This window comes from Armigeres subalbatus, chromosome 3 (assembly GCF_024139115.2).
Source record: "Armigeres subalbatus isolate Guangzhou_Male chromosome 3, GZ_Asu_2, whole genome shotgun sequence".
In the NCBI taxonomy this organism is placed as follows: Eukaryota; Metazoa; Arthropoda; class Insecta; order Diptera; family Culicidae; genus Armigeres; species Armigeres subalbatus.
Window position 1 is genome coordinate 142,160,159 of NC_085141.1, and position 26,616 is coordinate 142,186,774.

General features: G+C 39.1%; 1 protein-coding gene across 4 annotated transcripts in view; it reads left to right on the forward strand.

The window, feature by feature from the left end:
- Nucleotides 1-24,783, forward strand: part of LOC134227977 (fatty-acid amide hydrolase 2-A) — a 50,069-nt gene extending 25,286 nt beyond the window's left edge. For all 4 annotated transcript variants that reach the window (XM_062709701.1, XM_062709702.1, XM_062709703.1 and 1 more), the window contains exons 2-3: nucleotides 22,924-24,394; nucleotides 24,457-24,783. In XM_062709701.1, the coding sequence (XP_062565685.1) occupies nucleotides 22,924-24,394; nucleotides 24,457-24,549 (1,564 nt within the window). In that variant the 3' untranslated portion in view covers nucleotides 24,550-24,783. The remainder of the gene's footprint in view (nucleotides 1-22,923; nucleotides 24,395-24,456) is intronic.
- The last annotated feature ends 1,833 nt before the right edge of the window (nucleotides 24,784-26,616 follow it).

The following is a 26,616-nucleotide window of genomic DNA, read 5'->3' on the forward strand; positions in this document are numbered from 1 at the left end:
TCTCGCGGCATGGTAGTCCGAAGCACCTTCTTTTCTCGCAAAAATATCCACAAGGCCACATGGAGATCACTTAACCAAGAAACGGAAAACCAAATCGACCACGTTCTAATCGATGGTAAACTCTTCTCCGACATAACAAACGTTCGCACTTACCGCAGTGCGAATATTGAATCTGACCACTATCTCGTTGCAGTATACCTGCGCTCAAAATTCTCGACGGTGTACAACACGCGTCGAAGTAGAACGCCGTGGCTTAACATTGGGCGGCTACAAGACGGTAGACTAGCCCAAGGATATGCGCAACAGCTAGAAGTGGTACTCCCAACGGAAGAGCAGCTAGGCGCAGTGTCTCTTCAAGATGGCTGGAGAGATATTAGATTCGCCATTGGTAGCACCACAACCCCTGCACTATGACGGCGAATGTGAGCAGGTGGTGGAAGAGAAGAATGCAGCATAAGCGAGATTACTGCAACACCACACGAGGGCGAACGAGGCACGATATAAACGGAGGCGGAACAGACAGAACTCGATTTTTCGGTGAAAAAAGCGCCAGCAAGAAGATCGAGATCGTGATCGTGAAGAGACGGAGAAACTATACCGCGCTAATAACACACGAAAGTTCAATGAGAAGTTGAACCGTTCACGTAAGGGCCACGTGCCACAGTCTGATATGTGTAAGGACATAAACGGGAACCTTCCTACGAACGAGCGTGAGGTGATCCAAAGGTGGCAGCAGCACTACGAAGAACACCTGAATGGCGATGTGGCAGACGAAGATGGCGGTATGGTGATGCACATGGGAAAATACGCGCAGGACATAATTTTACCGGCTCCAGATCTCCAGGAAATCCAGGAGGAAATTGGCCAGCTGAAGAACAATAAAGCCCCTGGGGTTGATCAACTACCAGGAGAGCTATTTAAACATGTTGGTGAGGCACTGACTAGAGCGCTGCACTGGGTCATTACCAAGATTTGGGAGGAGGAAGTTTTCCCGCAGGAGTGGATGGAAGGTGTCGTGTGTCCCATCTACAAAAAGGGCGATAAGCTGGATTGTAGCAACTACCGCGCAATCACATTGCTGAACGCCGCCTACAAGGTTTTTGCCGTCGACTAGCACCAATTGCAAGGGAGTTCGTGGGCAGTACCAGGTGGGTTTTATGGGCGAACGCTCCACCACGGACCAGGTGTTCGCCATTCGCCAAGTACTGCGGAAATGCCGCGAATACAACGTGCCCGCACATAATCTATTAATCGACTTCAAAGCCGCATATGATACAATCGATCGGGGCCAGCTATAGCAGCTAATGCACGACATGGATTCCCGGATAAACTGACACGGTTGATCAAGGCGACGATGGATCGGGTGATGTGCGTAGTTCGAGTTTCAGAGGCATTCTCGAGTTCCTTCGAAACGCGCAGAGGGTTACGGCAAGGTGATGGTCTTTCGTGTCTGCTATTCAACATCGCTTTGGAAGGGGAAATTTGAAGAGCAGGGATTAACACGAGTTGTACAATTTTCAATAAGTTCGTCCTGCTATTTGGCTTCGCCGACGACATAGATATTGTGGCACATAACTTTGAGAAGATGCAGGAAGCCTACATCAGACTGAAGAGGAAAGCTAATCGGATCGGTCTAGTCATCAACACGTCGTAGACGAAGTACGTTATAGGAAAAGGTTCAAGAGAAGACAATGTGAGCCACGCACCGCGAGTTTGCATCGGTGGTGACGAAATTGAGATGGTAGAAGAATTTGTGTACTTGGGCTCACTGGTGACTGCCGAAAATGATACCAGCAAAGAAATTCGGAGACGCATAGTGGCTGGAAATCGTACGTACTTTGGACTCCGCAAGAAGCTTCGATCGAATAGAGTGCGCACCGTACGCCGCATATAATACGATGTTAGTGAAACGGGTCACTGATGTATTGAGGTCTTGATCGATGTGCTCATGCCAATTAACGCCGGAGAGAATTGCATTCATATTCATATAATTGCCATTCTTGAAGTCATTGTAAACAGCTTCAACGGGATCCGAAAACACACATTGTGTGACACCGCTTACTTCGACTAGCAGCGCAGGATGGTGAATCGAAGATTTTACTAGTGGTAAAGATGCTTCGATGAATAAAAAGTCTACATCTCCATCAATGCTACCGTAACAAAGATCTAGCTTTCTACCGTTATTGTTATGTACAAAATTCAATTGGAATACACGCGCCAAGTTATAACCATCAATAAGCCTAGCGACTGTGGAGCTGATAGAGGGAAAGACGGCTTCGGCAGGTTTTGTACTATTATTGGCAGGGAGGTTTTTGTCGACCAAATTTTATGAAATTTGGCCACAATATTCTTTGATATGCAAAGAATGTTTAGGCCAAATTTTAGCCTAGTCAGTCATAAAAATCCCCGCTACCAATAATAGAACAAAACCTGCCAAAGCCGTCATTCCCCCTAGATGATTGTGTAGCATCAGGATAGAAGAAATTGGATTTGCTGAATTTCCATTCAATGTTGGGTAAATTGTAATCGCCAATGATCATTAAGCTATCCCTGGTACGCCGGAGACGAGCCAGCCTCGGGCTGAAAGTCTCCATAATAAAGACAATAAAAAAAATATCCCTGATACTCATTTCATTGGTGATCCAATTGAGCGAACTGATCTGGATCATGTGATCCATGTGTCGTCTAATGTCCATTCACTACATTTGAACATATTTTCAGAGTAGGGCTCTCGGAAGACAATATCTGTGATCATGTAGTGTGGTCGCGCGAGTAGCTTCGCGGCCCCCGATCTGTGCTAAATGAACAATTTCAAGTCCGAGGATAACATTTTTGAAAGTTGATATCTGTCATCATAGAGATTCTGAGACTGTCATCGAAGTCCTTTCCCTTGTCTATAGTACCGCACCACAAATGTCTTCAATTTTTTTGTGCATTTCAAATTTACAAATTTATATAAATGTTCCGATGTTCTTTCAAAACACATTGTGGAAATTCGTGTCACAAACCGGTGCTAGGAACATTAAGAATTCTCGATAGGAACACGATACCAGGATTTTTTTGTAAACTTTTCCGTAATTCTTCCGGAACACCTTGTCACATTCCAAGTCACAAACCGATGCCAGGATTTTTGTTCATCAACTTTTCCGGTGTTCTTCCAGTACACCAAACTCAATCCTTGTCGTAAATCTGACATCTAACAGAAGACAACTAATCGAAGATACATTTTTGTTTTTGCGCTGATTAGAAAATCCACGTTTCAAATAATTCGTGGTGAAACCGCATAGTATTATTGAGGGATCTTTCACGAAACAAAACAAAATTGAAAGTACCTCACCTGGCTGGATCGCCAATGTGGAATTTGTGCTTTTCCGCCGGTCCGTATTCGGTTGGTCTCCAATATCGGAGCGCGAGGATAACTGGGAGACTGCGTGTACTCACTCAGTTGTTGGTATCAATATTATCAATATTTTTCAGCCTTTGAGAAATTTCATTGAATTATTGGCAGTGGCTGATTTTCTATCCGCCGCTGCCACATCTATGCGCTATCGTATATGCGCAAAATAGCCAGCATGAGTTAACCGCCAGAAATTTGTATGGCGAAAGACATCTAATGCGGGTTTTCCCAAAATAAGGAACTTTTCATGAAAAAATATTTGGTACCGGTTATGTAGGAAGGTGTCCTCTACTACGCCTACCAAATATTTTTTCGATGAAGGAGCTTAATTTTAAGAAATCGAGCCTTAGATGCCTTTCGCCATACTGATTTCAGAAAGTTAACTCCCAGAGTGTATGTAATTAAGAGTGGCGACACTGTCAGAATTGGAACAAAATTCATCTGTCATTCCCATACAAAATCGTGTTCCAAACGAGCAGGAGACCTGTCAAATGCGGCACATGTCGCCACTCTTAATTACATACACTCTGTTAACTCCTAGTGTGCCGCTGTAAGCACGCTCAAAGCAGGCGATTCATTCACTCCCTGTGTTTATTATAGGCCTATATATTTATGGATGCAACCCTAGATTTGGGGCATGAATACCTGCAGCCAACCATTGAGTCTTTTCTTATGATCATATCAAGTTTCGATACTTTTACAGATGGCATCAAGGATGACATGGACATTACTCCAAATATGTTATTTTGCTTATCTGCATCCTTATCCCCAATCAATTGGGTTGTTTAGCTCAGAAAAATATCGAGTTTTTTGCAGTTTAACATAAAGAGCATGCTCTCCTGATCTCCAACATATTTTTATTTTGTTTGTAAACCTTTTATTTACATTTTTATACAGCAAACAATAAGCCATTTCAATCGATAGAATGACACTAACATTCATAGAATGACAGTTGGCCCATGCAGCATAAGAACAAATTTTTAGTCCCATATAAATTTAAAATGCAAATTAAAAATAGTTCTGGGTCTCCGAAAATTCTGAAAAATTGGGGTTAAGCTCAGTTTTTTATGCAGATTCAGAATATGTCAAAACATATATACCCCTAAACAACCCAATTGACCAACATCGACATCAAAAAATAAAGCTATGTAGGTATCTGGTAGCCAAATCCGCAAATTGATTTTCTTCCCATCATGCAATAACGAACAGAGTGCAGAAGGAAGGAGTGTCGAACAAAACCAGATTGAACAAAACTTTTTAGAGCCGGGACTCAGTAGGTATGCTGATTTCTTGTCGAAATGTGTGAAAAGCAATGAGTTATAGCGATGAAAAGCTGCGTCATGATAGTCACATTATTAGAATATCGGAACATATCCATTTGTTAAACGCTTATGTGAATAAATTAAGTTTCAGCGGCGGCGGTTTGAATGAAATTAAATGAGGTTTGCTTTGATTTGTTTTGACAGCCACGTGCTCGCACACCAAGATTTCCGGTGAAGTTAAATATGTAAAATTAAGATATTTCACCGCTTATAAAAAAACACTCCTACGCATATTTTTAATCGCAACAACTTTGATAGGGGAACTGTACCGGTTTTAGCCATGTTCCTAATTTGGCCAATTTTGCGAATAACTCCAAAAATAAAGCAATTCGGGAGGGTTTTATTAGTTCCAACAAGTGGTATATCCAAGATGAATACACCACTAGGTGTTCCAATCTGCCAAATTCACGATTCAGCCATCTTGGATTTTAGTATGGGAGAGCCAGCCGGTTTGTTTATGTTTTGCACCGAAAATGAATTTTTCACCCCCGCCTTCTTCTTGTCCATAAATTGGGCAGACTGCAACACCTAGCTGTGTATTCATCTTGGGTATATCCCTCACGATTCAACGCTGCTTTTAACTGATCGATTATTTGGAAAAAATATGTATTTTCAGGGTTGGCCAAAATATGCACTAAGTTGGCCAAAACCGGTGCACTTCCATAGGCGTAACTAGAGTCTCGGTCTAGAGGGGGCCATGGCACCAGCTGGTGGGATGTAATTTTCAAAGGCGATTTAAAGCACTGTGCGCATGGATTGCAATAGAAATTGTTTGACTAAGTTTATCGCTCATTCGTCCTAGAACTAACATAAAAAAAATCGCGAATAATACAATTGATTTCCAATGATGCTGTGATTGCTTCAAAACGCTGTGTCTGTGTCAGCTTGTTATCTCCATGTTACTTTTCATTTCAAGAATCTTCTTCGAATTATCTATAAATGAAATTCGATATGAGTATATTTCTGAAAGTTTTCAAGCATTTCCATGATTACTTAATGCATAAAGATCTCGTTTTTTTGAAACTTGAAATTTTTGAAACTCTTTAGATGTGGAATAAATTCCACGAAATTTTGTCATAATCAATATAAGTATTCATGCAATTCCAAAATGTATGCTATGTGCTGAAATAGTTGAGTACCGATGAACACAAATTTGAAATCCTAAAGTGTTTTTTATGAGTCATAAATTCCATGAGTCATAAAATTCTTCTTCTTCTTCTTCTTCATTGGCATTACATCCCCCACTGGGACAGAGCCGCCTCGCAAGCTTAGTGTTCATTAAGCACTTCCACAGTTATTAACTGCGAGGTTTCTAAGCCAAGTTACCATTTTTGCATTCGTATATCATGAGGCTAGCACGATGATACTTTTATGCCCAGGGAAGTCGAGACAATTTCCAATCCGAAAATTGCCTAGACCGGCACCGGGAATCGAACCCAGCCACCCTCAGCATGGTCTTGCTTTGTAGCCGCGCGTCTTACCGCATGGCTAAGGAGGGCCCCATAATAGAGTCATAAAATTATGAGTCATAAATCAAATTCCAGAATAACATAGGGTTTTTGTAGTTACTGACGTTAGGAAGAGGCTTTATTATGGTTTTCTGAATAGGTGAGAGATTTCTCTGCGAAAATCAAAGAGACTTGAGAAGCAACCAAATCGATCTGAATTGTGCTGCAAAAGAAATGTTTTCTGATACGAACTGGTTTCAAAATCTATTTTTTTATCCTAAAAAACAAATTCTAACTAAAGCAGGCACAAAAGAGTTTTCCGATGATCCTTATGAAATCGCCAAAAAAATAAATGGAACAAGATCTTTTGAGGATTATAAAAATATTTCTTTAATGCAATCTCTGTTGTGAGTGCGAAGGTTGCCTAAGTTTTGTCCTAATACTTTCAATGGAATGCGTTGTTGATTTTTCTGTCATTGTAACAAAGATTCTCAAGTTTTATAATTTTATATCTTTCTGTGCCAGAATTATATAGCGAGAGCAAAAAGCTCCATAGGAATTTGATCAACTGTTTTGCGGCATACCTTGCGATTAACTCGAAGATTTTCGAAAGAATGGTCGTTCGAAATTTCATTGACCGGATTTGTGTACATGTGCTCATTTTGATGTAGTTGCTTCAGTCTTTTTTGAAGCGGATGGTAGTTTAATAGAACAGAAATATTTATATCTTAATACAATTATGTTTTTATGTTTCTGCGACCAGGATACTAGTCAAACAAATGCAGAACAAATTTATTATTTTAAGCTAGCAACTGAAATAGAAGCAGCATTGATTTTAGCTTAAAATCGAGAAAATGTTCCCGGGGGCCAACTTAAATATTTCGATGCTTTGCTGAACAAATGGTCATAGATGTGATAACGCAACAAAAAATATGTTTATAGAATTCATAATCAAAATTAAGAAATATGTAGGAAATATGTAAATGAAATAAAAACTGACTAAGTTGGAATTACTTTTCAAAATTTTCTGGGGGGGGGGGCAAAAGTAGGTCTGGGGGGCAGCATCCCCCACCCCTTATTTACGCCAATGTGCACTTCCCCTATTTTTAAAAATATGGCCATCACGTGGTGGATTATGGCGAAAGCTTTGAATGCTTTGATAGCACGTGCTATTTGTACTGCAGATAAATTTTGCACAACTATGAGAACCTTGGAAAATGATCAAAGTTGTAACTTACTTGTGACTTGTAAGTTGAAAGTTGCAAAGCACAATACCTACAGGATGTCCGCAAATTATCCGTATCCAGTATTGTCGCGCTTATCTTTTTCTAGACTTTCGCGGCGGTCTTACTCTCGCAGGCTCCACTGCGAAGGTAGACGTCAAGATAGCCGCCGGGTTAAAAGATAGGGAAAATTTTCCCTCTCAAAACAAAACCACGTGCTTTTCGCCAAATGACAGCAGTACTCGATTGTATTAGTGAGAGGCAACCGGAGTCACTGAGTACATGGAGAGTGTTTATCATGACAAGTGCATACGGTGGGTAAGATTTTTATTGACTCTGTCGTGTTTAGTGACTGTTGCGATTACCTGAAAAGCAGCCAGCAGGACGCCGCAGTATTCTATATTTTCTCGAGATGCATAATATTTTGCGCTCGGTAATGGCGACGTGAGATCTCTTGGATTTGACATTCAAGAGGTAGAAAACTTTGGAACTCATCAAGCATGCCTTGATTAAATGATTTTTTTAAAGTAAATAAGCAAATGTCATCATCCATTGGTAACGGTATATAGGAAAATACTTTAAATTTTATTTACTTTTTAAGTTATTATTTCTATAATGTTTCATATATTCTAGGCTTAGCAGTAACGGACTGACTGATTGCAATTAAAAATCCTGCTGATTGATTGAAGATATGATGCATAAAAATTAACAGAACAAAAGCCTTTTCTGTCCCGCTAAACTGTGAGTGGATGTGAAGATGTAAGGGACGAACATTCTCTTTTTAGACTAATGAGCTTTACCACAATCCGTGAAACAGCAAACAATTCAACACGAAACCCTGTGATACCTTATTTCACGTTCATGATATTAAGAAATCTCGCTTAACTTTTCAAAAGGTCCTAAGTAACATTTTTTTCATGAATTAATTTGAGTACTGCAATCAAAAGCTTTCATGTTGTTCTGTTGATTGCGCTATTCAAATTAATTCATGAAAAAAATGTTACTTAGGACCTTTTGAAAAGTTAAGCGAGAAATCATTCAACGTACGGTACGGTACACTTCCAGTTGGTTTTATGGCTCCAATCTGAAACAATAAATTGAGAACATATTTCAAAAGCAGTACCGGAATTTGAAAAAAAATGCATCATGTGCTTAAAGAATCCCTTTATTAAAATTTGGCATATCTGATCATATTTTATAAAAATAGTTCTTTAATTAGTGTATATCTATTCTTTTTCCATCCCGATACATCAATCTGAATTTTTAAAACGGACAGGGCGATAGTGTTATTTAAGACTAGTAAACTGGCTTAGGGGAATAATAACATTCTGAAAAATATTTCACAAACATTCACCAGATGAGTTACGAGAAATATTTCCAATTCTGTAACACACTAGAGATAAAATTTTTAGATAATGTAAAAAATAGACCACTATTGACTGTTTTCCTTGATGATCGAATTAATTGTATTCAATAGTTTTTGACGAACATTTTGACAAAACTGTGCCAACTGAACTCATTTACTGTAGACATACTACTTGGTGAAATGGCAAGAAATCACAGATTATGTGTTAACAAATTATACGCATTCTATCAAATCTGTAACATGTAATAGAATAAAGCGTACTGATGAAACATGAAAATATTTGAATATTTTCCAAAAAGTAATGTAAGTATTGTCATTTCTTTGTTGAAACTCAACATGCACTCTACAAATGAATTAGAACAAGGCATACTTGATGAGTTCCAATGTTTTCTACCTCTTGAATGTCAAATTTTAGGGGAACTCACGCCGCCATTACAGAGCGCAAAATACTGGATAACAAAACCGTTTTTTTTGCAACAAATTAAAAAAACGGCATGCACTGAATGTTATTATAATAGGATTACATGAACCAAGTTAAATTTGTTTACTTCAAAATATCCCCTGTATCCTGAGTTATACGCATTCGATCGAGTCGGATGGCCGGACGTTTCTATACAGATGCTTCTCAGACATTTTTGATGATTGTGACATGATTTCCAATGTGTATTCAATATATTCGGTGGTTTGCCGGCTGTTGTTACTAAGATGGATCATATCGAATAAAAAAGTCCAATTCAAATCCGGCGAGTAAAAAGGCAAATCCTTTTGATTCGAAAAAACCGCAAAAAAAAGCATTCACAAAGACTAAAAGTTTTTTTTTTGTACATGAAATGACTCACAGTATGTTTTCCCAGAAAAAATAGCTGTTATAGCCTACTCAGTTGTTATGCCCATAGAGCTACTGTAGAAGCAAAATGTCAAAAACTGTACGGTTAATTTGCAGACACCCTGTACATTGAATTGAAATATTAATAATTGTATCATTCTATCATTTACAAATTACGATCTGCTACTGAATTTTATATTCAATGATGAATTCCATCATACTTTATTCTTCATTATGTGTACATATTCTACTGTGTTCGGGTTAAATAATTACTTAATCCTATCAAACCGTTTAATGCATTTCAGTTTAAGCATCTTAAAATGCGCACTCAGCCTTTCAAATTCAAACGCCCTTGTCGTGCCAAGTAATACTTAAAATCAACACGCAATCCGATTTTTTGAGGGAGAGTCAAAGCCAATTAGCACCGATGATGCCTATCGCCACAAGCGCTTGCGCAGATTGCTTGAAATTGTCCTATTTCAGGCAGTGTGTTTAGAAAACCACCTTGACTAACGTTCTTCAGCTGCATGGCTACTAATTAGCGAACAAACTCAGCAACTTTTCTCCAAAATTTTATCTCTGTGATCATGAATGCTAGACGTGTTTGTTCAATTGAATGCATCTTAAGTATAGGTTAGAGCTTCAATCAAATACAGAACGTTATGTTAATCACAATATTGCTTGTCAATCATTGATTCAATCCTGTCGCGAAAATTTGGAATATTATTTTGTTAATGAAATAATTTCGCCATTTAAATCCAACTAAATGCAAATAGCATTAATTATTCTCAAATTAATTTGACACAATAACCTTTACTGATTGAAGTTAAGATTGTTGATCACTATCTGCAATACTGCGTTCTAGAATGTTGACAGAAATAGTGCAGCGATACACAAAGCATTATTTGTTGGCTATGAAACTAAGAAACGCAACATTTCTACTATCTGAATCGATAGAGGTTTATTTACATCAAACCGGTTAGATAAGTCCAACGGAATCTACGATCAACTTATTTAACTCGTTTGATGTTGGTACAGATCAGGTCCATGACGCTCGAAATAGCCGGCAGAGGTAAACAAATTAAAGCTCGTTCCCTCTCATAGTCCTTTAAGGTAAACCGGAACGAGAGGGGGCTTACTAAAGTAAGTGAACTTTCTAGTTCCTTACGTTATTTATAAACTGTGTAACAAATGTTGGAACATAATTCTTTACTTGTTGAGCAAAACTTCATGTATGTACTTCGAATGCTCTATTTTTGATTGCTCAGATAAATCGTTCTTGCAACGGTGTACCTTAAACAGGAACATTGGTTCCTGGATTTGAAAATTACAAAAACATCTTTCAACTCCAACACAAGGTTAATTAATCGATTTATAAGCGAATAAAAATTTACAATCTCTAGGTACTTATACACAAATATTATTAAAAAGATTCGACACTTTTTTGTACAATGATATAAATAAATTGATATTGCATTGCAATACTTACTCTGCAATAGTTGATTAAAACAGTGGCTCTAAATCTTGCTCCAAAACGGTTCCTTGAGGCCATTAATCAGATTGACTGCTTACTACTAATCGAAACCGCTCGCTACTCACCGTACCGGTCGATTCAATTTCGTTCATTGACACCGACGGGGCGACCGTTTGTCCGTACGCACATATTTGCATAACGACGATGGAATTTCAGCATGCCACTGACTGACCACGATGCGGTGCGCCGTCCATTATCAAGCGGGTGCACGTGTTGCAAATGTTCGTCACGTTTAGCCACGGTCAGGTCGTCGCCGATTTTCCAAAATCGCGTGGCTAAAAGAAGGAACGACTAGGATGGGCAGTTTTTTGTCGAAAACAAAAACATAAACAGAGAGAAGTATGAATAAAGATGTCTCGGAAATTTCGTCACCCAATCGATATTTGGATTAGGTGGTCGGGTGAGGAAAGAAAACTAATGATGATTAAAAACACGTGGTTGGAAGACTTGTTTGTTTCCCAACAAAGAATTTAAGCTGAATAAGCTCATTTTTTAGCCAAAGAAGCCTATTTTTAGCTATATAAGCGCTTTATTCGACTTTAATGTTTGTTGGATTGTTTGTTTGTAAATTTTCGGTAATTCTAGTTCGCGTATTAGCATATTTTAGTAGAATTTAAAACTAGTAGAACACATTCAGGTGAACAAATGACAAATAGTATTTGTGATGATGATGATGATGATGATATTTATTTTCTCACTTATGGGTGCTGTTAGGGGCCCTTTTTAAGCCGTGCAGTAAGATGCGTGATTACTAAGCAAGACTGAAGGTGGCTGAGTTCGATTCCCGGTCCGGTCTAGGATATATTCGGATATCGGTCTAGATATATTCGGTATTCGGAAATTTTCTTGACTTCCCAGGGCATAAAAGTATCATCGTGTTAGCCTTATGATATACATACGAATGGAAAAATGGTAACCCCCCCCCCCCCTAAGTCCTGTTCACCCCGAGTGGTGCAAAGGGCCAACTTGAAAGATCTCCATTCTGAGAGATGTCCAGCTATCGCCTTGACCTGTTGCCGGTCGGCTTCTTTCATTTCTTTATGGAGGCTACGCCGCCTTGAGCCTCTGGGTCTGCCTCTACTGCGATGTCAAGCTTGGTTCCAGTCTGATGCTTGTTTACAGATTTCGTTTCCGCCCCTATGTAAGGTGTGGCCAACACAGCTTCACTGCTGTTCCCGAATCGTAGTTGCTATCGGCTTCGAGGGTGACAATGACAATGCGGGTTTAGTATATTTTTTTTTTCACAAACCACTGAAACGATCCATTTACATGACGGCAATAATTTTTATTGAAACTTTTTAATTGTTTATGGAAAAAATATTCCGGGGAAAATTTAATAGGGGAAAAGACGGCCTTGGCAGGTTTTGTTCTATTATTGGCAGGGGGTTTTTATGAAATTTGGTCACAATATTCTTTGATATGTAAAGAATGTTTAAGCCAAATTTGAGCATAATCAGTCATAAAAAAAAACCCTGACAATAATAGAACTAAACCTGCCAAAGCCGTCATCCCCCCTGCATGATTGTTTATTGTTAATTCTGAGCTATCTACGGAAATTTAGTTTTTTTTAGTCATTTTTTTCATTTTCACAAAAAACTGCCCAATTTCGATATCTTTATTTAAACGTTTGAAATTGCTTTTATCTTTTCAGTTTTTGAAAAATTCTCTTATATTCATGGACATTTTGTAATATTTAGAAAAATAAATATTTATTTAGGGTGGCTGTGTCAGTAATAGTGGTGTACCAGTAATAGTGGAAACTCGATTTTTGCTAGATGTAGTGCATTTTAATTTTTACAAATTACTTCATAACATAGCGCTTGCTGAATGTGTGCGAAAATTTTTACAAATTTTCCGGAAAAAACATCGAAAAACATCATTTTTCCTTAACTTTTCGGCTCCCTAGCACCAATAATAGTGAGGCGTTCCTATAATAGTGAATCCCATAAGAAACCAATGGGATTCACTATTATAGGAACAGAAGTTATCTAGTACCACTATTACTTGTCCACACGGGTAAAAATCCGTTCCCAGAAATGAGAAAATAATTCATGATTCTATGAGTCCGTTAATGTTAAAGTTCAATGCGTTACAATTTGGTTGTTAAGATCGACAGAATAAAAAAAAAGTTCAACAGGGGATTTGAACTCGAGTACACTGAACGAGAGTCCGGCGTGCTACCTCTCAGCCATTCTTACTTCTTGGGAATGGAGTGTTCGAAGTATAACCGGTTATGCATACTGTCGACTGATGAGGATTGCCTAGTACCATGAATAATGTTCCTGAAATCATGAATTATAATCATGGTTTCATGAACTGACCTGATTCATGATTTCATGATTTTTTATTCATGCCTGTGGGTATGCATTTGTTTCCGTGCATGTACCAGTTAATGGAGGAAGCGATTTTGAAAAGAAAACAATATTTTGAAGTATCAACAATATTTTTCCTGAAAAGTAGAGAAGAACAGCTTTCTGCCAATATATTTACATGACAGGAAATATATTCCTATCAATAGACCAATGCAAACTCTAACTTAACCTCACTTATTTTGACAGTTCACAGAGCTTGTTTACAAGGTGTTAGAAGAAAAATCGATAAGGGGAAAATTAAAATTCATATTTTGAGCTTAAAACTGCTGTGATCCGAATATTTCAGTGATATTCTTTGTATTCAGCATGAAATCAATCACAAAGGACATCTACGTGCGAATAAAATGATAAAACAATTTTATCGGAAGCTTCGCCGGAGACTAAGTCCTGGTAAAATAGCTCTGTGAACTGTCAACCTACGTCATCATGCACTGGTCTATAGATATGAATTTAACAATTTGGGCATGTCACTAATACCACTATTACCGGTACACCTACCCTATTGCTTCTGCTCTGATTTCTCTATTGGCATTTATTTTTTTATTTTTCATGGAAAATTACTATTTTTTTAGAAGGAGCTTTTATATTAGTCGTTCCATAATAAACTATATAAATGTTTGAATAGATAAATTAGAATAAACTTATCAAAATTACGTTCGTTCAATCTCTGTGGTTCAATATGGTTATTTATTGATACTTTGTTTCGTTATGAGTCAATATCTTGATATGCGAGACCGGACATCAAAAGAAGTTCATAATATATATTAATCTTGAGCCGAAACGAATTGTTGCATAATATTTCATCTGCAGACATACCAAACAAATGAGGATCTATCGACGATGCTTTCGGTTGTTTTCCTGTGGATAATCATCAGGGACTATAGATTTGAAAACTTCCGCCAGCTTCTGCAGCTTTTGTTCTTTACTTCTATCTGATGACATTTAAGTAGTAGGGTAAGATGGTTTGATTTCTAGAAAACTATAACTAAGGGTAAAAATCAGTTGGTATCCTTAAATATTTGTAAAATCATCATACTATGTAAATGTGGAAGTATTTTTGTATTACATAATGAAAATAATAGCAAATTACGGAAAGTTACAGCAAGACAATATGCCCTTACCGAGTGGACACTAGCGCGGCGATCCCAGAAGCAGTTACATCCAAATTATATGGAAACTATCGAAATGCTCCTGCTCAAATGGACTCATGATTGTTTTTTAATGTCATATACATAACGGTTTGTAACCTTTTTATTATGACATAGATAAAATACTAATGGAGGGCTAAGAAACGTCTTTGGTTAAAGTGGGGCGTTTTGCCTAGGCTTGCTGAAATCCATTTCCAAAAAAATCGAAGAAAAATCAGAAATGGATGAAATCTGTGTGGTCTCGTGTAATCGGAAAAGGACCAGCCGAATACGTTAGGTAATTATCGGGGACAAAATAGTACTTACGTGTCGTTCGAGAATTCAAATAACTATAACTCCATGGCACACATTTCCTCTCTTCTCGAAAAAAATAATCCTGTGCCTTCAAAAAGTTTCACGGTTCAAAAATTGTTAAGAAGCAAAATTGTCATTTAATTTCTTTTAAACTTCTCATGATTGTTATCAAAATTGTATAACGAACCAATGACTCTTGGAATTCGTTTGTTTACCTGCTCTAGAATGATGCGGCTGGTGATGACATGGTCCACACAGAATCTTCTGGCATGTAATCAGGCCTGCGGCCGCCGGAGACTAGCATCGAACTTCTTCTAAATCCAGACTAGGATAACTTTGCATTGAACTTTGAGAACGCTATACAGCAACCTAATGCCTCGCCAGTTATCGCATACAGTCAAGTCACCCTTGTTTGGCACCTTTACTAAGATGCATCGCCTGCATCCAGTCGACATGGAAAGTTGCTGTGTCCCAGATGTTACGAAATAAACGATGCAGTAGTTGAGCGAATGTCGTAGGGTTAGTTATTATGAGCATCTCGGCTAATTTGCGGTCGACCTCTGGGGCTCTGTTCGATTTAATGCTTCGAATCTCCAGCAGTGATGAAGATTCAGCAATTTGGCAAATCATGCCGAGCGGTAGCGGCTGGGCTGGCACTTGAAAAAGTTGTTCGAAGTGCTCGCTGGTCAGTTGGATCGGTCATTAGCTGACCATTTGAGTCTTTCCCATCAGGCATCGTTACATTCGTCTTCGCCCCGTTTAAGCGTGAGATATCGTACACGGACAAAAATCCAATCATATTCATTATGTGTGGCACACATAAATTTTGACTATAGAATTTCCCACATAACGTCTATGTGAGCTCGCATAGCATATATGTGGAAACACACATAACCCTTATTAACCAATAACCATTATGTGGATTCTCCAATAGCGGAACGCACACATAAAATTTATTTGTAATTTGTAATTTAGATGTTTGCCAATAAAAACGTGTGTATTTTTATTAGTGTACAGGAGGCCAATGCACATTGGTCCAGGGAGGAGACAAAGTGGTAATAAGTTTTTCAAGTCGAAAATAGCAGAGATAGAACAAAAATTTGTTCTACAAAGTTGTTCCTACTGGTAAGGAGCTTATTGGGGGTGTCATTAAAATTAGGGTGGGTCAAATTTGAAAAAAATGAAAAATAAAACTTTTTCATTTGCAAAGATACGGGTTTACAATGTTCCGCGAAGTTGTAGTTCAGCTAGATTCCAAGAATTTTGCTCAAAAAATTAATTCTGTAGCTCTTAAATTGACTGATTTAGAGCAATTTTCAAAAGTTTACTTAGGGTGACCTTTAAAAAAGCAGTTTTCTGCTCTATCTTTTTTGTTTCAAATTTCTCAGCAATGTGATGTTCAGACCACTTTTTGTGCTTTGCAGGGCGCAACTTTTCATGGGCTTAACGTTGCCATATCTTATGCGGATCAAAAGTTATTGAGGTTTTTCTTCGAAAAAAACGTTTTCTTCTAACGGCTGTATCTATGAATGGCGCAAACATTTTTTCAATCTGTTTTCTCGACCTTATTCTACTACTTACAGGCTTTATTTCAGGGTATTCAAATCGAGGGGGCAATTGAAAATAACCCCATATTATTGCAAAGAAAAATTACCGTTTTTTTCCATTTTCAAGCACTAATTTGCTATTTTTATGTGTTTTGCTTCCATGGTTTACTTCGTGATATGGCAAACGCCACACCATTTTGTTATAGAGCCTGAGCAGAAGCTAATATCTTGAAAATAGCAGTTCTTATGAACTTGATATGAATAAGAGTACATTCAAAGTTAATTGCCTATATGCCGGGTATTAAGCCACCCGGAGTGGAAATTAATTACTATGTCTGAAACTTGATTATGCATATGTACAACATGTGATAGATTTAGTTCGGAAAAGGTATTGGAGGGTAACCGCCCCTTCGGTGGGGTTTGATCCCACGACCCCAGTTCGCATGACAGGTGCTTTCCCTACTAAGCTACGAAGGACCTCCGTCGTCCACCGCAGCTTAGCGGGTACTGATGAAACCAAATTCCCAGCACCAGGTACCAGCCGATCTCTCGCAATACATTTTCAGAACTAACTCTCTCAAATGTATTTTTGTACACATCATGTCAACCAAGTAGGATGAGTATTTAGTATTGTCCGGCTCCTACACACTTGCTTCATCAGCAACGGCGCTCAATGAAGTAGGGTTGTGTGAGGTTGTGCCAGTTTGGTCGTCAGATCCCAACACGACCACACAAGCGAAGAGAGATCGCCACTCGAGATCAGTACATTCAAAGTTAATTGCCTATATAGGAGCCGGACAATACATTAATATTAATATATCAATATATTATATCAATATTGGCAAAAATCGAGGGGTCCATAAAAGTGATTTCGTCTATAACTAACGAGGGGTCCATCTTTCTGAAAATTTTTACTCGGATCCCTAATAAACTCGCCGAAAGCATTCGAATTAACATAAATTTGGGCATTTTCAAAGACCTCGTGCAAATAGTGGCCCGGTCTCTGCGAGAATTACTCTCGTTGTATAAGAAGTGAAATAACAAAAAGTAATATGCAAAATATTCAAGGCATAACATATGTTGTTATTACAATATCATAGGCAAAACATAATTATTTTTCGTTTTGTATTAAAATATCTGATAATGTTATGCCTGAAGTATTTATTTTGGATATTAATTTTTGTTATTATTTTTGTCATGTTACCTCTTATTCATATTAAGTTCATAAGAACTGCTATTTTCAAGATATTAGCTTCTGCTCAGGCTCTATAACAAAATGGTGTGGCGTTTGCCATATCACGAAGTAAACCATGGAAGCAAAACACATAAAAATAGCAAATTAGTGCTTGAAAATGGAAAAAAACGGTAATTTTGCATTGCAATAATATGGGGTTATTTTCAATTGCCCCCTCGATTTTAATACCCTGAAATGAAGCCTGGAAGTAGTAGAATAAGGTCGAGAAAACAGATTGAAAAAATGTTTGCGCCATTCATAGATGCAGCCGTTAAAAGAAAACGTTTTTTTCGAAGAAAAACCTCAATAACTTTTGAGCCGTATAAGATATGGCAACGTTAAGCCCATGAAAAGTTGCGCCCTGCAAAGCACAAAAAGTGGTCTGAACATCACATTGCTGAGAATCTTGAAACAAAAAAGTTAGAGCAAAAAAACTATTTTTTTAAGGGTCACCCTAAGTAAACTTGGGAAAATTGCTCTAAATCAGTCAATTTAAGAGCTACAGAATTAATTTTTTGAGCAAAATTCTTGGAATCTGGCTAACCTACAACTTCGCGGAACATTGTATACCCGTATCTCTGCAAATGAAAAAGTTTTATTTTTCATTTTTTTCAAATGTGGCCCACCCTAATTTTTATGAAAACCTCAATAAGCCCCTTACCGTTAGGAGCAACTTTGTAGAACAAAGTTTTTTTCTATCTCTGCTATTTTCGGCTTGAACAACTCATTACCGCTTTGTATGCTACCTGGACCACTGTGCAATGTCCGCGCTCAAAATATTTTTTTAACGATTTTTCACACGCACTGAATACTTTTGCAAGCACCACTCGCGCTCAAAATGTTTTAGCGATTTGGATATGCACTGAGCACTTATGCGAGCACCACTCGCGCTCAAAATATTTTTTTAGCGATTTTGCACACGCACTGAGCACTTTTGCAAGCACCACTCGCGCTCGAAATATTTTTGTTGCGATTTTTCACACGCACTGCACTGAGCACTTTTGCGATCAACACTCGCGCTCAAAATATTTTTGAGCACTTATGTGAGCACCACTAGCGTTTAAAATATATTTTTAGCGATTTTTACACGCACTGAACACTTTTGCAAGCACCACTCGCGCTCAAAATGTTTTAGCGATTTGGATATGCACTGAGTACTTATGCGAGCTCCGCTTGCGCTCAAAATATTTTTTTAGCGATTTTTCATAAGAAAAATAGAGAAGTAGTATAATCTTTGTGAAGCTAAAAAATCTAAAATACCAATGGATACTGGATACTACAAGAACACGGGTGATTCCTAGAGTTTGCCGAACCATGAGGAATACCAGTCATTTATCGGTGCTCTGTTGTATATTTCGACAAACACCAGACCAGATATTACAGCATGTGTTTCAATTCTGAGTCGGAAGATTAAAAATCCGACGTAGGTAGACTGGACAGAGTTAAAGGGTATTATGCGGTACTTGTCCGTTACAGCAAACTACAGTCTTATGCTTGGATCATCCGATAAACTAATTCTAGAAGGCTTTAGTGATGAAGATTGGGCCAGTGATGCAAGAGACCGTAAATCAAATAGCGGATTTGTTTTCAAATCTGGTAACGGTGTAATCAGCTGGGCGAGCCGCAAACAGCCAGGAGGCAGAGTATGTTGCCCTAGCCGAAGCTGTTCAGGAATTGGTTTGGCTACGGAGGTTGCTTGATGAAGTAATCATATAGGAGGACAATCGGAGCTATATGGATTTTACGTGCCTGGAACGACAGAATAGACGATCCAAACATATTGATACCAAGTTCCATTACTCCAAGTACCTTATTTCAAATTGCACAGTGGAGCTGTAGTATTGTGCTACGGAAAACATGTTGGCTGATATCATGACGAAGTCTTTGGCGGCCAATAAGGTACGGAAATTCGTTGACATGTTGGGTCTGGTTCCGATGGTTCATCCAGGAACAAGCAATCAAATTGAACATCAAGGAGGACTGTTGGCGGTACCATTGCCTTAAGCGATGCTCACCGTACAAGAAGACTGGCAACAATGCTACTATGTGACATAACTTTATATGCTTTGATCTTTTGTTTTTAGTCAGAAAAACTTTATTAAACTTAACATGTCTCCAAAATACCTTTCGCGTATATTTTACGGTTCGTACCCGGTATCCGAAGATTCCCACAGCCTATTCTGCCAATAAGATGAACAGGTTTAAAAGCAGAGGCCCGAAAATACTGCCCCAGGGGACGCCTAAGATGATTCCGTGCGCATTGGAACTCGTTCCGCTGATTGAGACCGGGAATCTCCCCACCGACAGGTAACGCTTGATTTTAACGCTACGTTTTTCACTTCATATGGTTTCATTCCTTATCGATGCTTCGATGTATGCACGAAACTTGGTGGCATTTGAATTTTCTAAGAAATAATACGTGCCGAAAGATCTGGAATTCTCAGTAGAATTTGTGGCTCATAAAATCCGTTTTTGTTCCACTCTCTGACGTTTGCAATTCCTTCGACGCCATTATTCACTACGTACTTGTAATACTTATAAAAATATATTTTCAGAAAGTACAGATATACATTCATCAATCTACGAAATATTTCACTCGTTGCTGAGCTATTTCAAAAGTTAAGGCTCCCCAAACCTAAACGATTTCATCGCCACGACGGTGACAACTAGTTGCCGCGATTTTATCGTTGGGTAGCTGCAGGCAATGTTCTATTTACACTTCCATACCAACGGTCTTAGAATCGCTGTCGCCAAGCGCTAGAATCGCGTCGCGACAGTCGCATCGCGTATGTTTGGGAGATTTTGTCGCGTACAAGCCTTAGTTGTTGATGATTTTCACTAGGTAGCTAGGTAGGTTGTAACGCTGTTGTTTACATACCAGACCATGATCATGCCATACATGCATTGTCGAAGACCTTCTCGACATCGAGTAAGGCCATGGCAGAGGTTTTTAAGACAAATTTGTAACGCTGTTGTTTATATACCAGACCATGATCATGCCATACATGCATTGTCGAAGACCTTCTCGACATCGAGTAAGGCCATGGCAGAGGTTTTTAAGACAAATTTGTAATGCTGTTGTTTATGTACCAGACCATGATCATGCCATACATGCATTGTCGAAGACCTTCTCGACATCGAGTAAGGCCATGGCAGAGGTTTTTAAGACAAATTTGTTCCGTCTGAGGGATCCTTCCCATACTTCGGAATGGGGATGATTTTCGCTGACTTCTAGGAAGATGAGAAGTAGAGCAGCGAAAGGTGCTCAAAAAATGAAGCACTCATGTGATTGAGTTCGAGAAATTTCTCCGTAATTTTCTCCAAGAATTCCTCCGCAAGTTCCTGCAGGAATTCCTTCGTAAGCTCCTCCGCAAGTTCCTCCAGGAATCCCACAATTTCCTCCATGAATTTCTCCGGACGTTCCTCCAAGAATTCCTCCGTAAGTTCCTCCAGATATTCTTCCGAAAGTTCATCACGCAATTCCTCCCAGGAATTCATTCTCAAGCTACTCCAGGAATTACTCCGAAAGTTCCTCCTGAAATTCCTTCAGAAGTTCTTCTAGGAATTCTTTCTTTATTTCCTCCAGGAATTCCTTCGCAAGTTCTTCCAAGAATTCCTCGGTAGGTTCCTTCATGTACTTCTCCGCAAGTTCATCCAAGAATCTCTGCTCTAGTTTCTTTAGAAGTCGCTCTACAAATTCCTCCGCAAGTTCATGCAAGTTCCTCCGTAATTTCCTCCAGGAATTCCTCCGGAGGATCCTCCAGAAATTCCTTCAGAAGATCATCCAGGAAGTCCTCCGACAGGGCATGAAAGCATGCAATATCTGCTTTAGCTTTGTGTTTACTACCACTTTCACTTAACCACGTCGTAACCACTTAAAGGAATATGATTAATTAATCGACTAAACACTATTCTTAGCATATATCTATTAAAAAAATAGAAATTTTAATTTTAAAATAAAGCACAACATCCTTTCATGACTGCCTTTCATGCGAAATTGATCAAAGAACCCACGATTCTTCATTTGGTCGTCTGAAATAGAATATGGCGCTTTGCTCTCTGTCTTATGACAATCACAATCTTTTCCAGTGCTGGTTAAGTCTACCTCCCCTGATAATTATTTGAATTATCAAAACACACGCAAGTGTGCAGTGGCGCTTACGCCAGCTAAACATGGACTGAGCTGGTGAGCCACAAATAGAACACGTTTATGATCGACTGGAAATTAGTAGATTTGGATAACAACTTCAGTTCCAATACACATGTTCTCGAAATGTACAACGGAATACAACAAACGACAAAGTCGAGCACAGCGGCATCGATCAGCTACGTGTTGACGAAGTGGCTCCCGCAGTATCTAGAAATGGCTCTAACAACAATAGCCCACTATCAACGCGGGGTGTATGCGTGTTCGCGCCTTCCTCGCACTGCATGCACGCCACATTATTGGCCGCATTTGTGCATCACTCCTATGTTATGCGAGCCATTTCTCCCTTTGTCATCCTTGATTAATATCATCGTGGAAAAGCTTTGCATATAATTAGCAAGTCATCACGTGGTGTAGCGTTCTTCAATATAATTTCCCACCAACTACGTACTGCTTGTAAATGATGACAGTTTGATAGATGAAATTATATTGCATTTACTCAAATGAATTTCCTTGGAACAAAAATGTTTTCTTCCAGATGCGTTACAGCGAATTGATTTTATATTCAGTCTCGTAGGAATCAGTTGCATCGTTAGTCTGTGGGCAAGAAACGGACATCCAATATTAGCAATAATCCGTGTGGAACTTGTAACGTAATCAATTGAACAAAAGCCGATTCCGGATAGTCAACAGCAAAACTAATATTTGACAAAGCTCTATGGGGCACGCTTTTGAAAGCTATTCCCTATCACCGGTTTAATAAGTACACGTTACATTGCCATTTGCGTTCTTTCGATTGAAGTGGCTAGGCCACTCCGTCTAGAATATCTTATGTGATTGTGTTGTCATTCACTTTGTGGAAGTACTTTATTCTACACGTTGTCTATTTATTACTAATAAACTAATAAACCAAACACCACGGATATAGTTGGTGTTCCCCGGATTGTATAAAGGAACTATTCTGGCTTATTAGGGCTAAGTAATTAAAAGTATTGGACAGCTTATTAGTCCAATTAGCATATCAACGGTGACCTAATCTCTCCAACTTTCTATTCCTTTTTACAGAAACATGAGCTGGGCTATACGACGGCTACTTCGAGGGGTGATGCACGTGTTCAGCTGGTTCGTTATACCATACTCGTATCTAATCAGTGTACGTATACGATCTCGCAAGCTACCTCCGATAGAGAATCCGCTATTGCGAATACCGGCGGTAACTCTGGCCGCCAAGATTCGAACAGGGCAAATCAAAAGCGAGGAGGTAGTCATTGCCTACATTGAACGATGCCGGCAAGTCAATCCGTTTTTGAATGCTATCGTTCAGGACCGATTCGAACAGGCCCTCGCAGAAGCCAGACGAATCGATGTAGAGGTTGCAAAGGGATCGCGCAGCGAAGAGCAGATGATGGCAGAAACACCCATTCTGGGAGTGCCCGTAACCATCAAGGAAAGTTTGGCCGTCAAAGGTATGAGCAATACGGGTGGTCGGAAACTGAAGAACAGACGAATTGCAGAACAAGACTCCCCAGTGGTGGAGCAAATAAGAAAAAACGGTGGAGTAATCCTGCTGGTCAGTAATACCCCAGAGTTATGTCTTTGTTGGGAAACGTACAACAAATGCACGGGACTAACTAAAAATCCCTACAATCTCAAACGAACCGTCGGTGGATCATCGGGTGGAGAGGCAGCCTTGATTAGCTCCGCTGCATCACTCATAGGCGTGACCACTGACATCGCCGGTTCATCAAGACTTCCTGCCGCCTTTGTAGGTGTATTCGGACATAAACCATCCCCATTCAGTGTATCCCCTTACGGTCACAACCCCTCTTGTGAGGATGAGTCCTGGGGAAACTTCTTCACCCCAGGTGCAATGTGCCGATACGCAGAGGATCTCCCACTACTGCTTAAGGCTATGCACGACCCTTCGGGAGCGCCCCTTTCCCTCGACACTGTGGTCAATCTGACAGATATCAACTACTATTATATGGAAAATGACGGCCCTACTGGTTTGACTGAGCCTATTGAACCAGACATCCAGGCCGCCATCAGCAACGTTGTAAACCACTTCAACGCCGAGAAAGTTCAACTGAAACGCCTAATTTGGGCGCTAGATATTTCCATCTGCAAAATGCTACGGATGAAGAACATCGAAACCATCTACACCCAACAACGGGACGGTCAACCCAGAACCACCGTTGCCAAAGAGATGCTGAAGTACTTTTGCGGTTGTTCCGACTCCGATCTGCCATCGGTGGTGATCGGCCCCATGCAGCACATTGTGCAGAACTACATTCCCAGCTCGAGATTATCCTTCCTGGACGAGCAGACCGAGCTACTGCGGAAGGATTTCATCGAGCTGCTTGGCACAACAGGCGTCTTCATCTACCCAGTGTTTCCAAATACGGCACATCGCCATTTCGAGATCTTCCACAAACTGGTCGATACCAGTTACATGATGGTGTTCAACACCCTTGGTTTCCCGGCTGCGTCCTGTATGGTCGGACTAGACCGGAACAAGCTCCCCATTGGAGTGCAGGTAGGATTTCGTTAGTTCGTTAGAAGTGCAAACATATATAAAATATTTTTTTATTTGTTCAGATTGTCGCCAGTCCCGGACAGGACCATTTGATTTTCGCAGTGGCACAAGAGTTGGAACGCAAGTATGGTGGCTGGGTGCCACCGCCTTCGTGAGCAGGATTCCTAAAGAATGATGACGAAGTGGGGCAAAGTGGCTCTCAGTGATAAAGTGCAATTTACAAGTGAACGACAGTGTGATCGACAGATGAGATAGAATATTTTTTAACATCCGTACTCCAAGACTTTTTTTATTGGCAAATTTGATTGTAGTTTTGTATGATTGTTGACCTAAATAAAAGTTTATTTTGAACTTTGAATAAATGCCCTGGATTGACTTTCAAACAGCAATATTGAGCTCGTGTTTTAACTGGAGGGCATCGTCCTCATCTAGTCATCCGTGGATAATCAAACTTTGGACACTTGAATGTGTAAAGCCCCAAACGCAATACAACGGAACGGCAACGCCAGGGATGCCAGAGAATATTTTCAAATGTCTTCGCAATCGTTTAAATATGTCTTCAAATGTCTTCAATATACAAATTATGATTATCAGCGAGAAATTTCAAAGCCCTCTAGATTTGTAAATTCAATCATGTCCTTGTTTTATTGATGTGGAATAATGTTTATTTTTTTAACATTCAAATTAATAGAATTCAAGAGAATATTCCATAAAATTTTCACGAGGTAGTGTATAACGAGTTTCCCCTGGATTTTATACGGAGTATGGTTAAAATTTCACCGGATTTTTTAACTGAATTTCCATGTGGAATTCTTCCAAATTTATTTATAAAGAATTCCCTGTAAGGATTCAAAATTTACCGTGAAATACTTGAAAAACATCCAGACGAAATTTCCCAAAGAATTCCTGTTGGAACACCCAAAGGATTTACTGAAGAAATTTCTGAAGGAACTTCCGGAGGAATTGCTGGAGGATTTGCAGAAGGAATTCTTGGGGAAACTTAAGAAGGAATTGCTATAGGAACTTCAGGATAAATTCCGGAGGAATTTTCTGGAGAAATTTCTGAAGGATATTCCTAAGGAATTACTGAAGAAATTTCCGGTGGAATTCCTGTCGAAATTTCTAAAGAAACTTCCGGAGGAATTCTTGGAAGTAGCTCTGGATGAATTCTTGGAGGAGCTTCTTGAGATATTGCTGCAGAAATTTCCGAAAGAAACCCTGGAGGAAATACCAGAGAAATTCCATAGTATACTTTCGAAGGCATTCTTGGAGAATCTTTCGGCAACATTCTTGGAGAATCTTTCAGACAAATTCATGGAAAAACTTCCAAAGGAATTTATGGGGAAACTTCCGGAGGGATCACTGGAGGAGCTTAAGCGGGAATTTTCGAAAATTCTTGGGGAACTTTCGGAGGAATTTATGGAAGAACTTCCGGAGGAATTCCTGAAAGGACTGCTGGAGGAATTCGTGAAGGAACTACCGGAGTAGTTAGGGAGGATCTTCCGAAGGAATTCTTGGATGTACTTTCGCAGGAATTCTTGGACGACCTTACGGAGGAGCTCCTAAAAGAAATTCCAAAGGTATTCCTGGCGGATTTTTCGGAGAAATTCCTGAAACTTTCGGACAAATTCGTAATTTCCTCCAGGAGGAATTTCAAAAACAATACTAGAACGATTTTTTGGAGAAATTCATAGAGGAATTCTCAGATAAAATACTGGAAGAATGTCCAAAGATATTTCTTGAAGAAATAATAAAGTAATTCAAGGATGAATTTAGCGAAGGTGTGTAATTAAGTTTTCTCCGGATTTCTTTTAAAAACATTTTCCTGTAGTAATTTACCATGTAACAACACCAAACCAAACAATTTCAATTTCTTGTCGACATTCGTAAGAATTTTCTATATGAGAATTAATTGAGGCAAATTTCTTGTGGAAATTAAGCTCAGTAGAACTTGTGGAAATTAGGAAGAATTTCCGGTTTAATATTTGGAGTATTTCCTTTATTTCTTCTTAACGGAAATTATTATATGTTTCCACGATAATTTTAACTGAATTTTCAATTTCAATTCTCTTAAATTTAGACAAGAAATTCCTCATCGGAAATTCTCCTTAAAAAAGTCTTTTAAATTTTCACTGAAAAGTCTTTTAAAAATCCACGGGAAGTTCAAAGTGTTACCCAACGGACATTTAGAGGAATGTGGGATGATGGTATGCATATGCCAT